Source organism: Carassius carassius, chromosome 49, assembly GCF_963082965.1.
Source record: "Carassius carassius chromosome 49, fCarCar2.1, whole genome shotgun sequence".
NCBI classification, from domain to species: domain Eukaryota; kingdom Metazoa; phylum Chordata; class Actinopteri; order Cypriniformes; family Cyprinidae; genus Carassius; species Carassius carassius.
Window position 1 is genome coordinate 3213913 of NC_081803.1, and position 19989 is coordinate 3233901.

Sequence of the window (19989 nt, forward strand, 5' to 3'; positions counted from 1 at the left end):
CACACATTCAGATGACTGAACTAAGTGGGCGTGTCTGCGGGGAATCAGCGCGTAGCTGAAGCGAAGACGCGTAAATGGGTGGGGCCGAGTATGAACCGCGGTCGTGGTGGCTATGGCAAGCCGTTGTAACATTTAATCTATCAGCCGTACTAGTATCTTTTTTTTCATTTTACTAGTACTTACTTTTCAGATACTAGTTTCTTTTCCATTAAGTTCAAGCAGTGGCGGCTCCTGGGGGGGGGTTTGTTCAGTTGACAAATTAATGGGCTAATTAAAGATGTAAAGGCAACTGAACTACTATAGTATCAAAAATAAACTGACATTGGGAATCAATCTCTTGCTCTCCTTATGTTTCTATATTCTACACAATTCAGCAGCAAATGAAGACTGACCCCAGGATGTGATACCCCCCCCCCCCCCAAAAAAAAACCGTTTTACTTTGATTTCAGTTTAATAAGAAAAAACTGAAGTCACATAAATCACTGTTTACACAACTCACTTATATTACACTGCTCATCTATATCAGATTCATTACTTACTTACATTACACTGCTTACTTAAAAAACTCACTTATATTACACTGCTCCCTACTCTCCATATGCATCTTTGCTCTTTCGTGTTTTTACACCTTCTCCAAGAGATAAAGCATTTCGGTGACACCTATAGTTGTCCATGCGATCTCGGTCACACTCTCACGATGGAACAAAATGCAGCGGTGAATGAGCAGAATAAGTCAGCTACTTCGCAGCCTATTAGCCTTTTTCTCTGCTCATACCACGTCCTCGAAAATCCTCGTTTACGACTTCCCGCCCTTTGTACTTATTTGATGTTTAAATTTGGTCTTGGTTGACCTAATTACGTAATTGCCAATTTATCCTTGCTACAATGAATGAATGGTATTTCTTTCAATGACAGGATAATTAATCTGCGATGAGGTAATGTTCGCTGTGATGTCGATCAAGTTCAGCTGACAAAGGCATAGCTGTAAGCATCTCTCTGGTTTTTTTTCACATTTGATAAAGTTATTAAAGTGTTGTTTTTTTTCAATTTTTTTATTGTTGTTAAAATTCAAAATAGTTTTTAAATATTGTTGGATGTCACTGTTCCCACCAGTCGTTGCACAATTTAAGGTTACACACGATGACGATAGCACGTTAGTGCGAGCCCTCCCGGAACTCCTTGAGATTGCATTGCAGTGCCTGCAGTTCAAAAAAAATTATTTTTGAATGGAAGTCTATGAAAGCACTCAGGGCGATTCTCAGTTTGACAGAAATCGCCCAAAAATGGGCGGTACTACACAAAATGCGACTCGACACTGATTGGAATATTTAGAGGCAGCACAAACAGTCTAGAATAGTGAAAGCTAGCGTAACACTGTGGTTGAATGTAAAAGAAAAAAATGCCTCTCTTTCTTTTGGTGGTGCGTTGCCCAATCACCCTAATGGAGAAACCGCCACTGAGTACAAGTACTGATTCATTAGCAACTACTGCTTATTCTTAAGCTACTATTGTTTATTCTTTCAGTACTAGTGTCTTTTGTAAAGTTACTATTACTTATTAATTAGATACTAGTACTTAATCATTAGATACTAGTACTTAATCATTAGATACTAGTACTTATTCCAATAGTGACTAGTATTTAATTATACTAAATACTACAGACAGCTGAACTCCCTGAGCGCTCGACTTATCCTGTCGTGGCCACGGAGGCCATCCAGGAACTCACCGCCTGCCCTGTCATGGCCATGGAGACCATCTACCATCTCCTCAGGGCCAAGGAGGCCACCCTTAACCTGTTCATGTTCTCTATTTCAGACTTACCTAACCAGACTTGCTCTCCTGTGCCATCGATCCCACTGTGGTGGTCTACGGCGCCGCCCTGGTGGGATTCTGACTCGACCGCATGGCTCCAGTTTCACCTGATCCTCCCTGGATACCTTCCCTGTCGGCTCGGCCCTGGGCCCCTGAACTTTCTGTTCCCTCCTGGTCTCCTTGTTGTTTTGTTTTTGTTTTTTTGCACTTCCTGTCTCTGTTTCCCTCTATGAACCTGGCCCTCCATCCCTCCCACTTATCCTCCACCAGTCCATCTCCCTCCTGGTCTCTGTGTTCCTTGGTTTGTTCCTGTGTTCAGGTGGAGCATCTGGTAGCTGCTCCTTAGAGGAGGGGGTTATGACACGGTGTCTGGTCTGTGTTTCCCTGGGTGTAGACTAGTGGTCACACCTCCCCATAGTCACCCCACCGCAGGCACTACATTTCCCACATAGCTTTGTCCCTTCATCACGGTTAATTGCACACCTGTTATTGCACTCAGCTTTCTTCATTATCCTGTCTACATATACCGGTCTGTTTTCTGTCTGTGTCATGGAGTCCTTGTTTTCCGTCACCTGGTTTTCTCGTGTTCCTTCGTGTTTTCTGGTTCCTAGTTTCTTGTTTGTTTTGTTTCTGGACTGATTATATGGTTATGACCTCTTGCCTGTTTGGATGCTCATTTTTGGATTACCCATTAAACACACTGCTTCTGGATCTCTCGTTTCCTGTGATCGATCGTTACATTACTACTAGTAACTGTTCTTATCTTACTAGTCAGATCTGCTTTTTACTCGTCTTATGTTATGACTAGTCCAAATGGCTACAGTAGAGTTCAATAAAACAATGTACTAGTAAAATAAAAAATCATACTAGTAACATTTCGAATACATACTAGTATCTAAAAAATGTGTACTAGTATCTATTAAATAAGTACTAGTATCTATTTAATAGGTACTAGTATCTAATGGATAAATACTAGTATCTAATAAGTACTATTATCTAATGAATAAGTCTCAGTGATGGATCCCCATAGAAGTCAATAGCAAAGATTTTGCATTTGTTACTAGTAACAATATAAAAGTTACTAGTCACTATTGAATTAAGTACTAGTATCTAATTAATAAGTACTAGTATCTAATAAATAAATACTTGTATCTAATAAGTAGTAGTATCTATTAAATAAGTACTAGTATTTAATCAATAAGTACTAGTATCTAATTAATAAATACTAGTACCTAATAAATAAGTACTAGTATCTAATAATAAGTACTAGTACCTAATAAATAGGCACTAGTATATAAAGAATAAGTACTAGTACCTAATAAATAAGCACTAGTAGCTAAAGAATAAGCACTAGTACCTAATAAATAAGCACTTGTAGTTAATGAATAAGGACTAGTACTTAATGGAAAAGATACTAGTATCTAAAAAATAAGTACTAGTAACATGAAAAAAGATACTAGTACGGTTTATAGATTAAATGTTAAAACGGCTTTCCATATGGTGAGTGGAGTCTGCCCGATTGCAAAAATGAAAATGAAAAAAGTTGCATGGCAACTAAAATAGCTTATATCTTATTAGATAATGCCTTATTTGCATATTTGAACAAGTAGCTATTCATATTTAAACGATATCAACTGGGGTACATATGATGATATATGCAGTTGTGCCATTTTATTTATCTAAATTAGAGCTGTTTTGTCAGCTTTTTGTCATTTGTCATCAACGAGTCTTTCAAAATCAATGCAAAACAACTCTGAATTTTTAAATGTATGTATTTAAAGTTTTTATAGTCAGATTATAAACAGCACTGAGGCACTTCAATGCAATAAAGTAGATTTGTTCCCCTTTAATAATAATAATGCACATGAAATCGCTCTACACTCTGTCAGCATAAACATGTCAGAGGAGCGACTTGTGCTTCATGTGTCTATCATTGTTCAAACTGACTCTAAAAACTCTGTATTCTGTATGGACTTCAGAGAGCTGATATCAGCATTAACGTGTGACGATGGATTATGGATCGAGTCAATGGGGCCAGTGTCCCGGGGCCTCTAACCATCATGGGCCTCAAGCTGAGAGGCCATACAACAGAAACTGTCAATGTCTTTTAAACACTTTTTTAACCCAATTTTTTGAAGTTTAGGGAGATTCCCTGGGACTTGGATATTTTCCTAAGTTTTTCATCAGTAACAGTGAATGCTTGACTTGTAATCAGGAATCTGCACTGCCAAACCTATCCACATGTCCCATCATGCAAAGGGTTCAAGGCAAATGAGCAGATACAATAAAATACTGTATAAATTAAATCATATGAATTACACAGATTGAACATTGACTTATAAATACATACTGAAATATATGCCTTGTTTCTCCAGTTACTTTATTTTTATTTGAAAAAATGATTTGTGTAATTTAATAGCAGTTAATACATCTAAATACCTTGAATGATTAAAAAATATGATTTAATTCAAAATTTTAATTTGTATTCTATATATTTTTTTCTTGCATTGTTTTTGTTCTGTTTAAACTATTTACTATGTATTATTTATTATAATATAACATAAAGTATCTGTTTCCAGTTAAATAAGCATTCATGAAATCCACATTTCTTGTTCAAAACATAGCAAATACATAATGAAAAATGCTGAAATTATATTATTTACACTATAGTTTTCTAATTTAGATTATAATTTATATACTGGTCTATTTTTTTTTTTACTTCAACTGAATAACACTGTTATACTTTAAGTATGCTGAATATAAAATGAATATGCTATGAAACTATTATGATAAATATAGCTGATAATAATGATATCTGTATGTATCTGTCTCTGAATGTATTGAATTGTCAAATTATCATCTCAGAAGTCATGCATTGCAGCAAGGTTTCAAAAAGTCGACTGATGTCACGTGCCAAGCTCTCCTGAACCTCTGTGATTGCTCTATTCAGAAGAAAAGACAGCCTGCTGTCTGCATGATTTCCTGTAATTTTGGTAGAGCATTGTGTATCTGACGCTTGCTTGGAAACCAACCGGCTTGGAAGCCAGTCTTCTCAAGAAGTGTTGTTGGTGTGCGTGTACATATTAGATTAAGGCTTCATACGATTTCAAACACGCATTTAGCAGGCCATATCAAATATGGCCCATTTGGATGTTTCAATGGAGCTGCCAAATTTTCTGAGCTTTAGAAGTAAAATAGACAACAACAAAAAACATCTAGAATGAACTGGCTGACATGCTACCAAACATGAGTAGTTCACAAATAGTTTGTCATGCGCCAAGATTATAGCTCTGTAGTGAATGAGTACAGTGTGAGGAGACAAATATACTACCTACTACCTACCTATCTACTACCATTAAACATGAAGCGCTTGTATAATATGTGTTCTTTTATTAATTTGTAAGGGCTAATCAGACCAATAAACTAGTCAGGTTAGCGCCATGTTTCATTTTTTTGGCAAGAAAGAAAACAAGGCTGTGTGGAATAGAAGTAAAGTGTGTTCAACAGATTGTAATGTGGTTTATCAACATACCGTTTGTTCAGCTAAGAAAAAAAAAATCTAAACATTTTCAGTAGACAAAATCACCATAGTTGAAAGTTGCAAGTTGTAAAATTCTATGATTTAGGACCTTTATAAAGTGCACGCCATTGTGAAGACTTAGTTTATTCCGCCCAGCCTCATTTTAATCTGCATCTGCTATCCCTCACATAATATTATAATATATCCCTCACATAATAATAATATTTGACATATGAAATTGGCACTACCTTAAAACCCGTTGATCAATACAATTCTTGAACACTATTGCTACACAAAACAGTTAGCGCTCAGTAAACCATTGCTCTTTTTTCAAGCAACAGAACCTCCTTTATCTTTGCTGACTGGTTTTATCTCATTGCTGTAAGGAAAAACTCTGGAATGCTCCTCTGATATTTCTGTTTGTCACCTAAACCTAAGACTTCATTGAACAGAACAAATATAAAGTTGGTTTCTGTGAAGCATTCTATATCAGAGCTCTTGAAATCGAATGTTTCTCATGCTTAACTGTCATGTTCTTCCACGTTCAGTTCTTGTGTTGAGTTCATAATATTGTTTGAGGATGAATTAGTTTCCTGATGCTGACTCAGTGGAAACATGCTGTCATGGACACTTGTAAAAGGATAAGGGTTGTGATGACATCATTACCAGGACATAAGAGCTTGGCAAGTGTTAAAAACAAAAGACGGGACAGGAACATTGTCTACAGGAGATTGCAAAACAATCGATAGGCATCACAGCAGGTTTCAGTCTAAAGATGATGTCATTCATGAATAACTATCAATTAAAATTGAAAACAGAAGTACCTGAAAAGGTGTGACTAAACATGCCATCGATTCAGAAGTACCTGAAAAAAAAAGGTATGACTAAACGTGATCGATTCATTTCATTAAATGTTACATTTAAAATGATTTTCAGTCTTCTAGTTCGAAATATTTTTTGGTATATTATATGTAAGTTCCAACTGAGTGTGTTGATTCTGAAGCATGTGATCAGTCTAATCGAGTCAGATGTTCATAATCCTTTATAATAAGACCACACCATATGAGGGATGAGGAACATCCGCCTTCTGTTGAGCAGCCTTAAACTTTAGTCGCATGCAGTAACGTTAACCATTAACCTTATGACCAATCAATCATCCTGGTGACGGTAAATAGTCTTAATAATGTTTATCTTTTCCAGGTTGAGCGCTCAGCTCTAATAAATTAGATTAGAGTTTGCCACCTTGTGGATGAACTGTGGAGATGCAGCGTACATTAATATATATATATATATATATATATATATATATATATATATATATATATATATATATATATATATGCATATGCTGGTTTGGTATGTTTTGAAGCATGACTGCTGGTTTGAGCTGGTTTAAACTGGTTTAAGCTGGTCATGTGCTGGTCCTAAGCAACTAGCTCCTGCTAAGGACCAGCTTCAACCAGCTCAAACCAGCAGTCATTTTTTTCAACAGGAGATGACTAGTAATTTCCTGAAAATTCTGAAAAAAACTGAAGCGTTATTTATCAGATTGAAAACTTCTGAATGTAATAACCTAAAACACTGTCTTGTGTCAAACACTTGATGGCTGCTCTGTTAATTCTTCGTCATCAGTTAACCTGGGTGTGCAATCTGATAGCAATCCTCTCTTTGAAAGCCACATTTCTAGCATTTTCTAAAACTACATTTTTCTATCTTAAAGTCCTGAATGTCATCACTGAATTTATAATGAACTGAAATCTTGACTGTTTACTATTGTCCTTCTGCATTATTGACACGTTGTCTTCCTGTTTGATAGTGTAAAGCTGCTTTTACACATTCAGTGCTGTAGCTTAAACAGATATTTTGATTCAACATAGAATTCATTTATTACATAAATACCTTTATGGCTCCAGGCGGTAAGTCACCTGTCATAATAAGTGAGTCATTCATTCAACCGATTCATTCAAGCTGCTGATTCATTCAGAAGTGTCTTTAGGAATGAGTTTCTGGATTATTGGTTCACGCGATTCATTCAAAATTTGGACTATTTTTGATCCTATTTTGAGCAAAACCAGACAATTCAGATAATATTGTGTCCAAAACATAATATGTTAAAATGTCATAATATGTTAAAATGTCAAAACATAAAATGTTCATCAGCAACTGCAATATACGATAGTGTTTAGGTCTTTTTTCAATAGTTAGTATATATATATATATATATATATATATATATATATATATATATATATATATATATATATATATATATATATATATAAATATATATATATATATATATATATATATATATATATATATATATATATATATATATATATATATATATATATATATATATATATATATATATATATAATTTTATAATGAACATATGTTATGATGAATATACATTCAAGCATTCAAGCACAGACACACAAACATTTATGTATTCTCCACATAATATTTATTTTAAATCATATGCTACGAAATATGTGAAAAATTGTATTCTATTATATCATATATTATTATAAAACATTGGTGTAAAATTTTTATATAATATTTATAATAATTTAGGACAAGCAAATCACAACTGAGATTTGATTACACTCGATGTGTAATATCTAAATGATTTTAGTGAGCAGCCAGTTTTGGTTTAGTGTTTACTGTGGTCCTCAGCATGACCAAACCGTGGGACAGCTTATACAATATATAAAAACTCTGAAAGTGTGAATCAGGCATTTTATATTTCTAGTTTCATCTATTCACTTAATAAACAACATCATCATTGTCCTGTCCCACATCCTTAAACGTTACTGATCATTAACATCTACATAGGGTTTCCAAGTCCTGTCTTTGTCTCATTGTGTTGAAGGAGCTATTGTCCTGTAGATCTTCAGCAGATCTCCATTCTTACAGTATCTCCTTTATCTCAGCAAAAGACCTCATCCTGTCAATCGTTTGTTGGTTGATAAACAAGGACTCAGTCCAGAGTTGGGGGATGAGCAGGCTCTGATTGGGATGGGAACATCTGCACAGATCACCACGAAAAATGGTTCAAACAATCAAATCATTCAGGTGAAACTCAACAGCCCACTAGATCTGTGCTGATTTAATCAAGCTGAGATAACATTTCCATCTCCACAAGACTCTTAGAGAAGACCTTACATTACAAAATAACTGAGCAGCACTCTGTTCAGTGCAGTTTTTCCATAGTGTTATTTTAATATTATATGTAAAGTGACGTGACATACAGCCAAGTATGGTGACCCATACTAAGAATTCGTGCTCTGCATTTAACCCATCCAAAGTATGCACACACACACACACACACACACAGCAGTGAACACACACACAACCGTGAGCACACACCCGGAGCAGTAGTCTACTATTATAGTTTTTACAACGTATATATATATATATGTGTGTGTGTATATATATATTTTTTAGATGTATATACAGAAATTTTATTATATGGTTTTGCAATTTTTATTAGTTTCTCTTCTTTAAAATATTATAGGTTTAAGTTATTGTTATATCAGTTTTAGTTATCGTTAAGCTTTAGTTTTTATAGGAGTTTGACATCGAATTTTTCTATATTTTTCTTTGTCGTATTTTATTTTATTTCTGCTTTATTTCAATTAATCTTTCTAAATAATATTTTATTAAATCATAATTTAATCACACTATTTTACAGTTTTTTTCGATTGCTAAATGACAGTGGGCACAACTGTAGTCACATGTGCAAAACTCTAACTACAGTCTGCACAGCAGCAGTTCGTGTGAACCAAACTCTAGTTCCTTTTTCATTGCTTGAACACAGTTTTCAAAACTCTACACACTTATCCCACGACTTTAACCACAACCTGCACAACACTGTGGATTTACAGCACTTTGTTCAAATGCTAACACACTGCTGTCAAAACTGTGAACCACACATTCAAAACAGAATAGATTTCAGCCTTCTGCCTTTCAAACAGTGCTGAATGCAATTTCAGGATTAGCCTTGAAAATTATTTGTTCGAATTACAGTATGTACTTTTAGTTTCTACCTTTTTTTCTCATTACTGTAATTCTGTAAATTACTACAGACTATTGAAGCAAACTGCTAATTTTCATTTACCTTAAAGAATTGTTATGTTCTAAAAATGTAAATAAATTATGTGAAAGAATGTCACTCTTTTCTTTGAAGAAAATATGACTTTGTATGAAGTCATTGAAATTGTTCAAACTGTAAAGATGAAAAGCGAGTATTTTCTGTGTTGGTGTTTGATGCTAGTGTTTTTCCTCTCAGTGTGTTCTGAGTGACAGTGTGTGTTATCTCAGTTAGGGTTGTGTGTACAGTCGTGGCCAAAAGTTTTGAGAATTACATAAATATTGGAAATGGGAAAAATTGCTGCTTTAATTTTTATAATAGCAATTTGCATATACTCCAGAATGTTATGAAGAGTGATCAGATGAATTGCATTGTCCTTCTTTGCCATGAAAATGAACTTAATCCCAAAAAAACCTTTCCACTGCATTTCATTGCTGTCATTAAAGGACCTGCTGAGATCATTTCAGTAATCGTCTTGTTAACTCAGGTGAGAATGTTGACGAGCACAAGACTGGAGATCATTATGTCAGGCTGATTGGGTTAGAATGGCAGACTTGACATGTTAAAAGGAGGGTGATGCTTGAAATCATTGTTCTTCCAGGAATGGCAGCAGGCAGGTGTGAGCGCATCTGCACGCACAGTGAGGCCAAGACTTCTGGAAGATGGCCTGGTGTCAAGAAGGGCAGCAAAGAAGCCATTTCTCTCCAAAAAAAACATCAGGGACAGATTGATCTTCTGCAGAAAGTATAGTGAATGGACTGCTGAGGACTGGGGCAAAGTCATATTCTCCGATGAAGCCCCTTTCTGATTGTTTGGGGCATCTGGAAAAAGGCTTGTCCGGAGAAGAAAAGGTGAGCGCTACCATCAGTCCTGTGTCATGCCAACAGTAAAGCATCCTGACACCATTCATGTGTGGGGTTGCTTCTCATCCAAGGGAGTGGGCTCACTCACAATTCTGCCCAAAAAGACAGCCATGAATAAAGAATGGTACCAAAACACCCTCCAACAGCAACTTCTTCCAACAATCCAACAATAGTTTGGTGAAGAACAATGCATTTTCCAGCACGATGGAGCACCGTGCCATAAGGCAAAAGTGATAACTAAGTGGCTTGGGGACCAGAATGTTGAAATTTTGGGTCCATGGCCTGGAAACTCCCCAGATCTTAATCCCATTGAGAACTTGTGGTAAATCCTCAAGAGGCGGGTGGACAAACAAAAACCCACTAATTCTGACAAACTCCAAGAAGTGATTATGAAAGAATGGGTTGCTATCAGTCAGGATTTGGCCCAGAAGTTGATTGAGAGCATGCCCAGTCGAATTGCAGAGGTCCTGAAAAAGAAGGGCCAACACTGCAAATACTGACTCTTTGCATAAATGTCATGTAATTGTCGATAAAAGCCTTTGAAACGTATGAAGTGCTTGTAATTATATTTCAGTACATCACAGAAACAACTGAAACAAAGATCTAAAAGCAGTTTAGCAGCAAACTTTTTGAAAACTAATATTTATGTAATTCTCAAAACTTTTGGCCACGACTGTAGTGTTTGGCTGCACTGAGTCTGTTTTGAGCCGTGTGTTAAGAGATGTGTTGCTGGGAATGAGTTTTGCAGGTGATGTGAACTCTTTAGCTCAGGTGACTGTTGCTAGTGCAGACAGTAGTTAGAGTTTTGCACATGGAGCTCCAGTTGTGCTCACTGTCGTTCAACAATAAAAAAAACTGTAAAATACATTTTTAATGAATAAATTATCATTACTTATTTTTTAAAATGTTCAGCTTTTTTTCAAATAACGTTTTTACTCAATAAAATATTTGAATAGTTTTCGTTTTAGTAAACCATTTTATTACATTACTATTCAAGTAAGAGGCCTACATTTTTAAATACATTTTTTCACCTAATAAATTATTTATTTTTTAAGACTTTTAAGGGTTCCAAGTGCCCTAAAAATTTATTAAAGATAATTTTTAACAATTAAATATTGACGTAAGCATTCTATAAATGTTAGTTGCAACTAAAGTTTTAGGCAGGATATCTATCTTTTGGGAGTCTATGAGATGCATCTAGTAGGCCTAATATCAATACTGTAGTGTGCACTACTGTAAGTGTCTGCACACGCCCACTTGAGCTTTAAAGCACTTCCTGTAACGTAAGCGGGTCCGCGAGCAATGCGCGTGCATTAGAAAAGGACGGGCTTAATCTGGAGTAACGTATCTGTCGTCCTGACTCCGCATCCCGACAGCCAAGTTTCCATAGCACAGATTTCACGGGACTGCAGGGATGCTGTGAAGAGGAAGTTTATTTATTTATTTGTCTCCACTTTCACAGATAGCCATTGAAGGTTGTATTCTCGGACAAACAGAAGTATGGTTCTGCAGACCGTGTTCCGCGCGGTGATCACCGGGGCCCCGGGCTCGGGGAAGGGGACCATGTCGAGTCGGATAGTGCAGAGTTTCGGACTGAAGCATCTCTCCAGTGGAGACATGCTGCGGGCCATAGTCGAGGCGAAGACCGGTGAGACCACTATTTCAGGCTTTGTTCAGAAATAACCGAATATGCACGGTCGAATCTTTTTTCCCATTCGCTTCGAACGATAAAAAAACAAACAAAAAAAAAAAATTGCAAAACTTCAGGAACTCGGGTTTATGCTGATAACCAGGATATATAATTAAAAGTTACTTATTTATCAGTGAAACATCTCTGATATGTTTCCAGATCGCCTTTAGTAACGTCGAGCTCGTTCTTCTAGTGTTGATGTAAACACTGTCTGGAGAAGCCATTAAAGTCCAGCTCAGGCGTTTTATTTGTGCCATTAGTGTTTTTATGCGTAGACAATATGATATTTTCAAATATTTGTATTTTAATAGGGCTTATTCCTCTTCATTTTTTGAAAACAATGCGTTTCTCCAGAGAATGTGCCTTGCATAATAAACAGAGACTTGGGACATTTACTACAAATGATCTGGCTGCAAATCACGCTGAAGCTCAAGCCTACATTGCATTCAGATTTGTTCCACACTTCAGAGGTTTGCAAGATTGGACTGTGTACATACAGTTTCTTGCACCATACTGTACTCAAAATAAACATTCTTTCATAATTTAGTCACCTTCATGTCATCAAAACCTGCGTGACCTCTGTACAACTCAACAGAAGATCGCTGGTGAACAAACGGTTTTGGATACCATTGACTTCCATTGCATGGACGAAACTCATTGAGGCATTTCTCAAAATATCTTCTTTTGTGTTCCACAGAAGAGAGAAACGCTGAGAGGCCGAGGAATGATGACAGAATAGTCTTTTTTGATCAAACTAAGCACATTTTTGGCAGTTGATTTTATATTTCAAGAATTGCTTAATCTAAAACTATTTGTTGAGTAGTTTGTGTACATTTTGTTGCAATAATAAATTTTTTTAATGAGTTCCTATTAATTTGTATGCATCAATTATCTGAAATTTGAAAAATGATCATTGCAATGCAAGTTAGGCGAACTGTGAAAAAAATAAAATATTAATAAAAATAGTAGAAAAACCCCATTTGAAGTATACACTAGTCAATAAGATATTTTAATGTTTTTAAATATAGTTAAACATTAATAACCTAAAATGACAGTTGCTTATTTTAATATTTGAATTAATAACTAGTAATAAAGGTTTATACTTTTTCATTTTCATGTATTTATATGCAATATGTTATGCAATTTATTCCTGTGATGTCAAAGATGAATTTTCAACAGCTGAATAAAATTATGAATTTCTTAAAAAAGAAAAATTCTCATTGACTCGAATCCTTAATATTAAAGGCCTGAAATCTTTAGCACCACACAGAAATGTCACAATGGGTCACATGGAGAATATTCAGAAGTTATTACAATGTGTGTAGAGCTGCTTATATCAGACGGTTTTAATAGTTAATAGCTAATTTAAAGGTCATATGATTCTAGCCTTGACAGCCTTGATATTCGAAAATAATACAAATAAATGTTCAGCATTGATACATTTGGCAGTATTTCAAATAATAAAATTAACACCAATATGCTTTTTTTAATATGCATCATATCCTTGTAAATTATTTTATTAGTTATTTATAACACATGCAAATAATCTCTACTGAATTCTGAGTGTAATTCCTTCGATCATTGTTGAGTTACTGAGCATCTCTCGTGCACCTGGGCAGATTTGGGTGTCCTGATGAAGTCGTGTATCGATCAGGGTCAGCTGGTTCCCGATGACGTCATCTCTCGCCTCGTCCTGTCCAGTCTGAGGGATCTGGAGCAGAGCAGCTGGCTACTGGACGGTAACTCTCACCCGCTCGCTGCATATGCTACTGATGAAATGTGCCGTTTAAACATGCTCGTCCTGTCCCGGCAGGTTTTCCTCGTACCGTGGCTCAGGCCGAGGCCCTGGACAGCATGTACGATGTGGACTCTGTTATAAACCTGGACGTGCCTTTCCAGACGATCCAAGAGCGTCTGACGTCTCGCTGGGTGCACCTTCCCAGCGGCAGGGTCTATAATATAGGCTTCAACCCGCCCAAGAAACCAGTGAGTCCTCTGGTCTATTCATATTCTGGATCATTCCCTCATGCTGCTGTTGAGATCTTCACAATGTCATTTAACAGCACTTTAGGAAACTGTTGATAATTAAAGCATAGAAACAGGAAGCTAAACACTCCTGTTCATGTGCAAACGCTACATTGCAAAAACTACACTGCAAAAAAATGGTGTGAAAATCCATTTTCAAAGAAAACATATTTCGTAAAACAAAATTCAAAACGCCTGTTTTCTGTAGGTAACAGTAGTGCAATATTAATAGCATCAGGCAGATAGTGATGAGTTTTGTGAATAAGGCATAATATATATTTAGCCTAATTTCCATAAAGGAGGTGGGTTTGCACTAAAAAGTCTAACATTGGCCTGGTTAAACTGTATTGTTTAGGTAGTTATTGTTTAGTTATTAGTTATTTGTTGGTTTTTGTGCTGAAATTGAAGTGAATTCACCCTGAATTTCTAAAAATTAAAAAATAAATAAATAAAAGTGTGAACCTATGTGAAGAATATAATTTTTTCAGACACTTAATTTCAGGTTAATCAAACCTAAAACGAGCTTAAGTACATCTTTATATATTATTCTATTATGACTTTGAAATATGGTTAAAGTGAACTGCTGAATGTACTCACAAGCATTTATGGAGATCTAAAGTACACTTTAATGTCATTAAACAAGTTGCAGTTTCATAGGTTTAAAATGTATGCGCTTTTCATCTAATATTAAATAACATAACAAATACATTTTTAAATGAAGTATATGTGATTTAGTATGTTAGCCAACACAATAAATTGACTTCTTTAATAAAGAACAACAAAAATGATTGAAACATAATCATCTAAAATGTACATCAAAAGAAACCTTGTAAAAAGAAAGTCATTTTTAAGAACACTTAAGTAGCTTTTCATTTCATTAATATTAACTGCAAGTGCAGATTTTAATGTGTCTACTTAAATGTGTACTGTATATATAATATATAAATATGCTATCTATATATATATAGTATAGAAACAGAAAAAATACCTAAACACACACTCTAAAATAGCCTTCATTAAATACTATATAATTCAATAATAATAAACATTAAAGCTCTAAAAAGTACTGTAGAAATTAAGCATTGGAGGTCCTGTGGTGAAAATAGGTTGTACTATTTCACAACCTGGCACTCGAGACAGATAGGAGCGCTTATGTTTAATAAGGAGTTTATTCATGGGGTTTTGCTCTAATCCATGCAATAAAACTGGAGCAGGCCGAGGAAGTCATGGAGTCCTGTCCATTCATCAAACACTGCCAGAGAAAAGATTAATCACAAGGACAGAAAAATGTTGCATTAATGTGACCCTGGACAACAAAACCAGTTCTGAAGTGTCAATTTTTCAAAATCGAATCATCTGAATAAATAAGCTTTCCATTGATGTATGGTTTATTAGGATAAGACAATATTTGGCCGAGATAAAACTTGAACTTTGAACTCTGAGGGTGCAAAAAAATCTAAATACTCGGAAAATTAGGTTTTGATATATTTACGGTAAGACATTTACTAAATATTTTCTTGAAACATGATCTTTACTGAATATCCTAATGATTTTTGGCATAAAAGAAAAATCGATAATTTTGACCCATACAATGCATTTTTGGCTATTGCTACAAATATACCCCAGCGACTTAAGACTGCTTTTGGGCTCCAGGGTCACAAATAGTTCTTGATGTACTGAAAAAGATTTTTTAACTTCTAAGAATAGAGAGCTTTATAGAAAGTTAAACTGAACCTAGAATGAGTGGAAAGCCGTTTATATTCAAGAATATAAGCTTTTTTTATGTCTACTGCCATAAAGCCTGTGAGTCTGAAAAATTTGTTTCCTAATTGTTATAGTTTGGTCATTTTTGCAATCATTTTTAATAATAAACCTCAAGACAGCAGTCGTGTGTGTTAAACTAACACAGCACTAGCCCAGTGCTTTTCCGTGTTGCTTAAATACAGCTCCAAAGCTTATGTCAACACTAAACTGAAGGTCACCTCCAATTAGCTCTGGGATTGATCAGCATCTGCCAAAGATTGTTGATGCTTTCAATACAGGAATTCCTAAGATCCAGTAGCTTTAATTTGAAGGTTTCAGCATTTAAGTGAAGTCAGGTGTGTGTGGTGATGTCATGTATGCTTATAATCAGTGGTCTGTGTTGTGCACAGGGTCTTGATGATGTCACAGGAGAACCGCTGGTCCAAAGAGACGATGACGGTCCCATAACTGTGTCCAGGAGACTCAAGGACTATGAGAGACAGACACAACCTGTTCTAGAGTATTACAGGTATTGCACAGACACCACAGCACCCTCCTCTCACACTGGATGGATTTCTTTCTTATGTGGAAGCAAAAAGATGATATTTACTAGGATGTTCATGCTGCTCTTTTCCATACAATGAAAGTGAGGCTGCTGAGCTCACAAAAAGACAACAGAACCACAGAAGTAACAAACATAGTCCAGAAATCCTGTACAAAATATTTCAAGTCTTTTGAAGCCATATGAGTGTGATTATGCACTAGAGACATTTTTCTTTTTTGAAAATCTTCCTCAAATTGCATATTAAATTATGGAGGATCTAAATATGTGCACCAGGTTTAATGCCATTACTAGGAAGGATGACCCAATTGCAGTGAGATATAACAAGGGTTTGACAAAAGACTGATACAAGAGGGCGGTGAAGTGCACAAGAAACAACAGGAACAGCTAGGGAAGGCTTCAGGAAACAACTGGCAGAATACTTTTGGCAACAGAGGGGGCAGGAAGACCAGGCTGATAGAGAAGGCCACACAAGGCACCACAGAGCAGAGTTCAGGAACTTGTTGACCACTGACTCTGAAACAGACCAAATGCCAGGCAGGTAGAACCAGGGCAGGACACATCGGGGACAGGGCAGGAACTCAAACACTAGACAGGACAAAGCTCCACAAAAACACAAATTAAACTCAAGACAAGGAAAATAAACCAATGAGCTAATAAAAAGGTTAAGAATAAATCAAACAAAACCAAGACTAGAAAAACTAAATAAATATTACAAATAAAAGCAAAAGGCAAGAACAAACAAATTACTAAACCAAGGAGCAAGACAAGAACATGAAATTACAAGGACTAGACAAAACAAGGGCACAAGACCAACCAGACAGGGAGCCACGGACACATATTAGGCCAGAGAAAGAGGGAGTGAGGATGACCACAGACCAGCAAACACAAAAGGGTAAGGTGCACTATAAATAGGGAGGAAAATACATGAGGAACAGGTGAGCACAATTAGACCAACTAGGCTAACAAGAGGGTGTGGTAAAGAGGAAACAAGGAGGAGGGGCTAAAGGAGCACATGGCCGAGAAAATAACTAACAAGGCCATGTGCTGACACTAGACACAAGAAACAAAAACATAAAACAAAGTGACTGTGCAAAACCCTGACAATTACATCATGGCTTCCCAAACTTATCAGCTGAACCCCTTAGACGTAAAATATTTATGAAGTACTAAGTATTAGTAACTTAATATTTCCGTAATTTAAAAGACACATTGGCATTATTCTCTGATGACAGTTAGTAAATAAATTAATAAGTAAATAAATAAAATGTAATAATTAAATGCAAGTAAATAGATAAAATGTAGGTAACATGTTAGAAGTATACACTAATGAAGTACCTGCAAATCATTTGCAAACTATTGTAGCTAATTCATAGTTTGTAAACTGTAGTTCATACATAAATAGACTTTATACAAAAATGAGTTCTTTATTTATTGTCACTGTAATTAACCAAATTATTATAGTTTAATGAGCTCATATGTAAAGATAGCATTAGAAAATGCTTTAATGCTTATAACTTATTAAGCATAAATAGTTCTCACTTAAGGTTAGGTCACAAAATTGGGAAAATATCTTTAAGTTGCAATCCAAAATACATGTTAAATTCACAGCACAAGCAGAGACGGAGTTTTACCGTGAAGCAAGAACCTCTGAAAAGCAGAAAACTCACGAAACCCCGAGTTACATCAATTGTCACTGGCTCTCCAAAAATCGGTTCAAAGGAACTAAATCATTTATGTGAGATTTTGGGATATTGATGAGGAAGAACCATTCCTTTAAGCTGGACTGATGGTGTTATTATATATGAATACTGAGGTTTTTGAGCCATTGCATATGATATTCTCTTTACTTTTACTTCTAACAGGAGTAAAGGAGTATTGGAGACCTTCTCAGGAACTGAAACCAACAAGATATGGCCTCACGTCCATGCCTTCCTGACTAGGAAAATCCCAAGAAACCAGCAGGCTGTGGGAAAAGCGTGATTGCACAGTCACCTTGACGACTGAAGTACACTGCTGGACTCGAGCACAATGCACCTCTGTGGTCTTAAGCAGTCTACTGTATTTGCCGAAGCCTTTGGTGTGACCAGCTGCTTTTATGTCTTTTTTGAGAATATTAGCACCAACCAAAGGTTTATGGTCAAACTTTAGTCTCATGAGCTCTAGCGCTGCCATCTTAAGCAAACAAACGATCTTAAAGAGTCAGGCATGCTAAGATTCATAGTTGAATCCACAGTTAATCATTTTCAGCATTACATTTGCAAGAAGTGACCAACACATACTCTTTTTTTTTTTTTCTTCCTTTCCTTCTTTTAACTGAAGTGGCTGCAAAGTCGGGACACAGCAGCTCCAAAACATTCCTGTTTATTATCCATTTTAATATTATTAAGATTTGTGCATACTAGAGAATTAAAGTATTAATTGAAAAACATTCCCAGATGAATGTAGTTCAAGAGTATGATTTAGACCTGATTTTTTGAATGTTCTGATTTTTTTTTTTTTGTAAACCACTGTGGCCTTAATTAGTAAAAACACTAATTATGAGTCTGATGATTGTAGAACATATGAATGAACCATGCTAGAGTTATTTTTTGCATATATAAATGTATTTTAATTAAGAATGTTTTGCATAATACAATAATTAATAAAGAGAAAGATTTTAGAATTTTGTTTTTCAGGAAAGTCCTTTTGTTTTGATAAACTGTGTGGTCATGAAGGCCACAAATGAAGTACAAAGTGTTAATTTGTTTGTGCATTTACTTTGTGGCACAGGTTGTGAATAACTGTATAAATTGAATAAAATAAGTAGTGCAAAGCATGCATTTCAGAAAGCAGGTCATGAGCTTGCTTCAAGTTCGTTGAAACAACTGCAATAAACACAGTGAAGCTCGACTCTTTCTAGTTTTTCTGTTGGTAGTAAATCATATGAACAGCTCTAGATTTGATTTATAATAACACTGTTTTACATTATGTTTTTGTACCTAAAGATTCACTAAGTAGCCTTAAAAGAAATAAAGACATTTTTCTCATCAATCTCTAAGAACAATTCAGTATTTTCTCAATCACTCTCACATTCTTGGTTTTACAACATTTTCATATATATTAACTTATTATGATCGTTAATTTGATGACCAATGCCATATGTTCCTTTTGTTGAGTGGACGGGCCAAAAAGCATGTATCGTACATTTGATCCTACTTTCATGCTTTCAGCCCTGCTTTGTCAATCAAAAACGACACGTTATGAGCCAGTTCATTGCCTGCAAGTACACACGAGAGCTAGTCAACACATTATAAAATGCTAAGAAGTTATTTTATTTATAATGAACTGCAAAATAAAACATTACAAGCAATCAGCTATACTGTGGGTCTAAAGATTTAATAGAGGATTTTGATCTGATTGTGAAGACTTGCACAATGTGATCACAGGCATCAGTTAATGTTACACAAATCGTGGTTTGCTGTATATGTTCTTTATGTAGTACAAGCAACGCAAACTAGCTGGATGCGATAAACAAACAGCATCTGCTGTGTTGCAATGCAATTACTGAAATCAATCTCAGTCAGTTTGAGGGTGAGGCAAAATGGCATTTCTTGGGATAGTTCACCCAAAAATGAAAAGTCATCATTTTCGCACACTCATGTTGTTCCAAACAAGTATGACTTTCTTTCTTCCAAA

General features: G+C 35.5%; 1 protein-coding gene across 1 annotated transcript; it reads left to right on the forward strand.

Annotated features, from left to right (window-relative positions):
* Positions 1 to 11653: 11653 nt before the first annotated feature.
* On the forward strand, positions 11654 to 18788 carry LOC132132975 (GTP:AMP phosphotransferase AK3, mitochondrial-like). Its single transcript, XM_059545615.1, has 5 exons — positions 11654 to 11939; positions 13601 to 13720; positions 13795 to 13967; positions 16160 to 16278; positions 18177 to 18788. Exons 1-5 carry the CDS (start codon positions 11792 to 11794, stop codon positions 18292 to 18294), a joined length of 678 nt encoding a protein of 225 aa, XP_059401598.1. The 5' UTR covers positions 11654 to 11791; the 3' UTR covers positions 18295 to 18788.
* The last annotated feature ends 1201 nt before the right edge of the window (positions 18789 to 19989 follow it).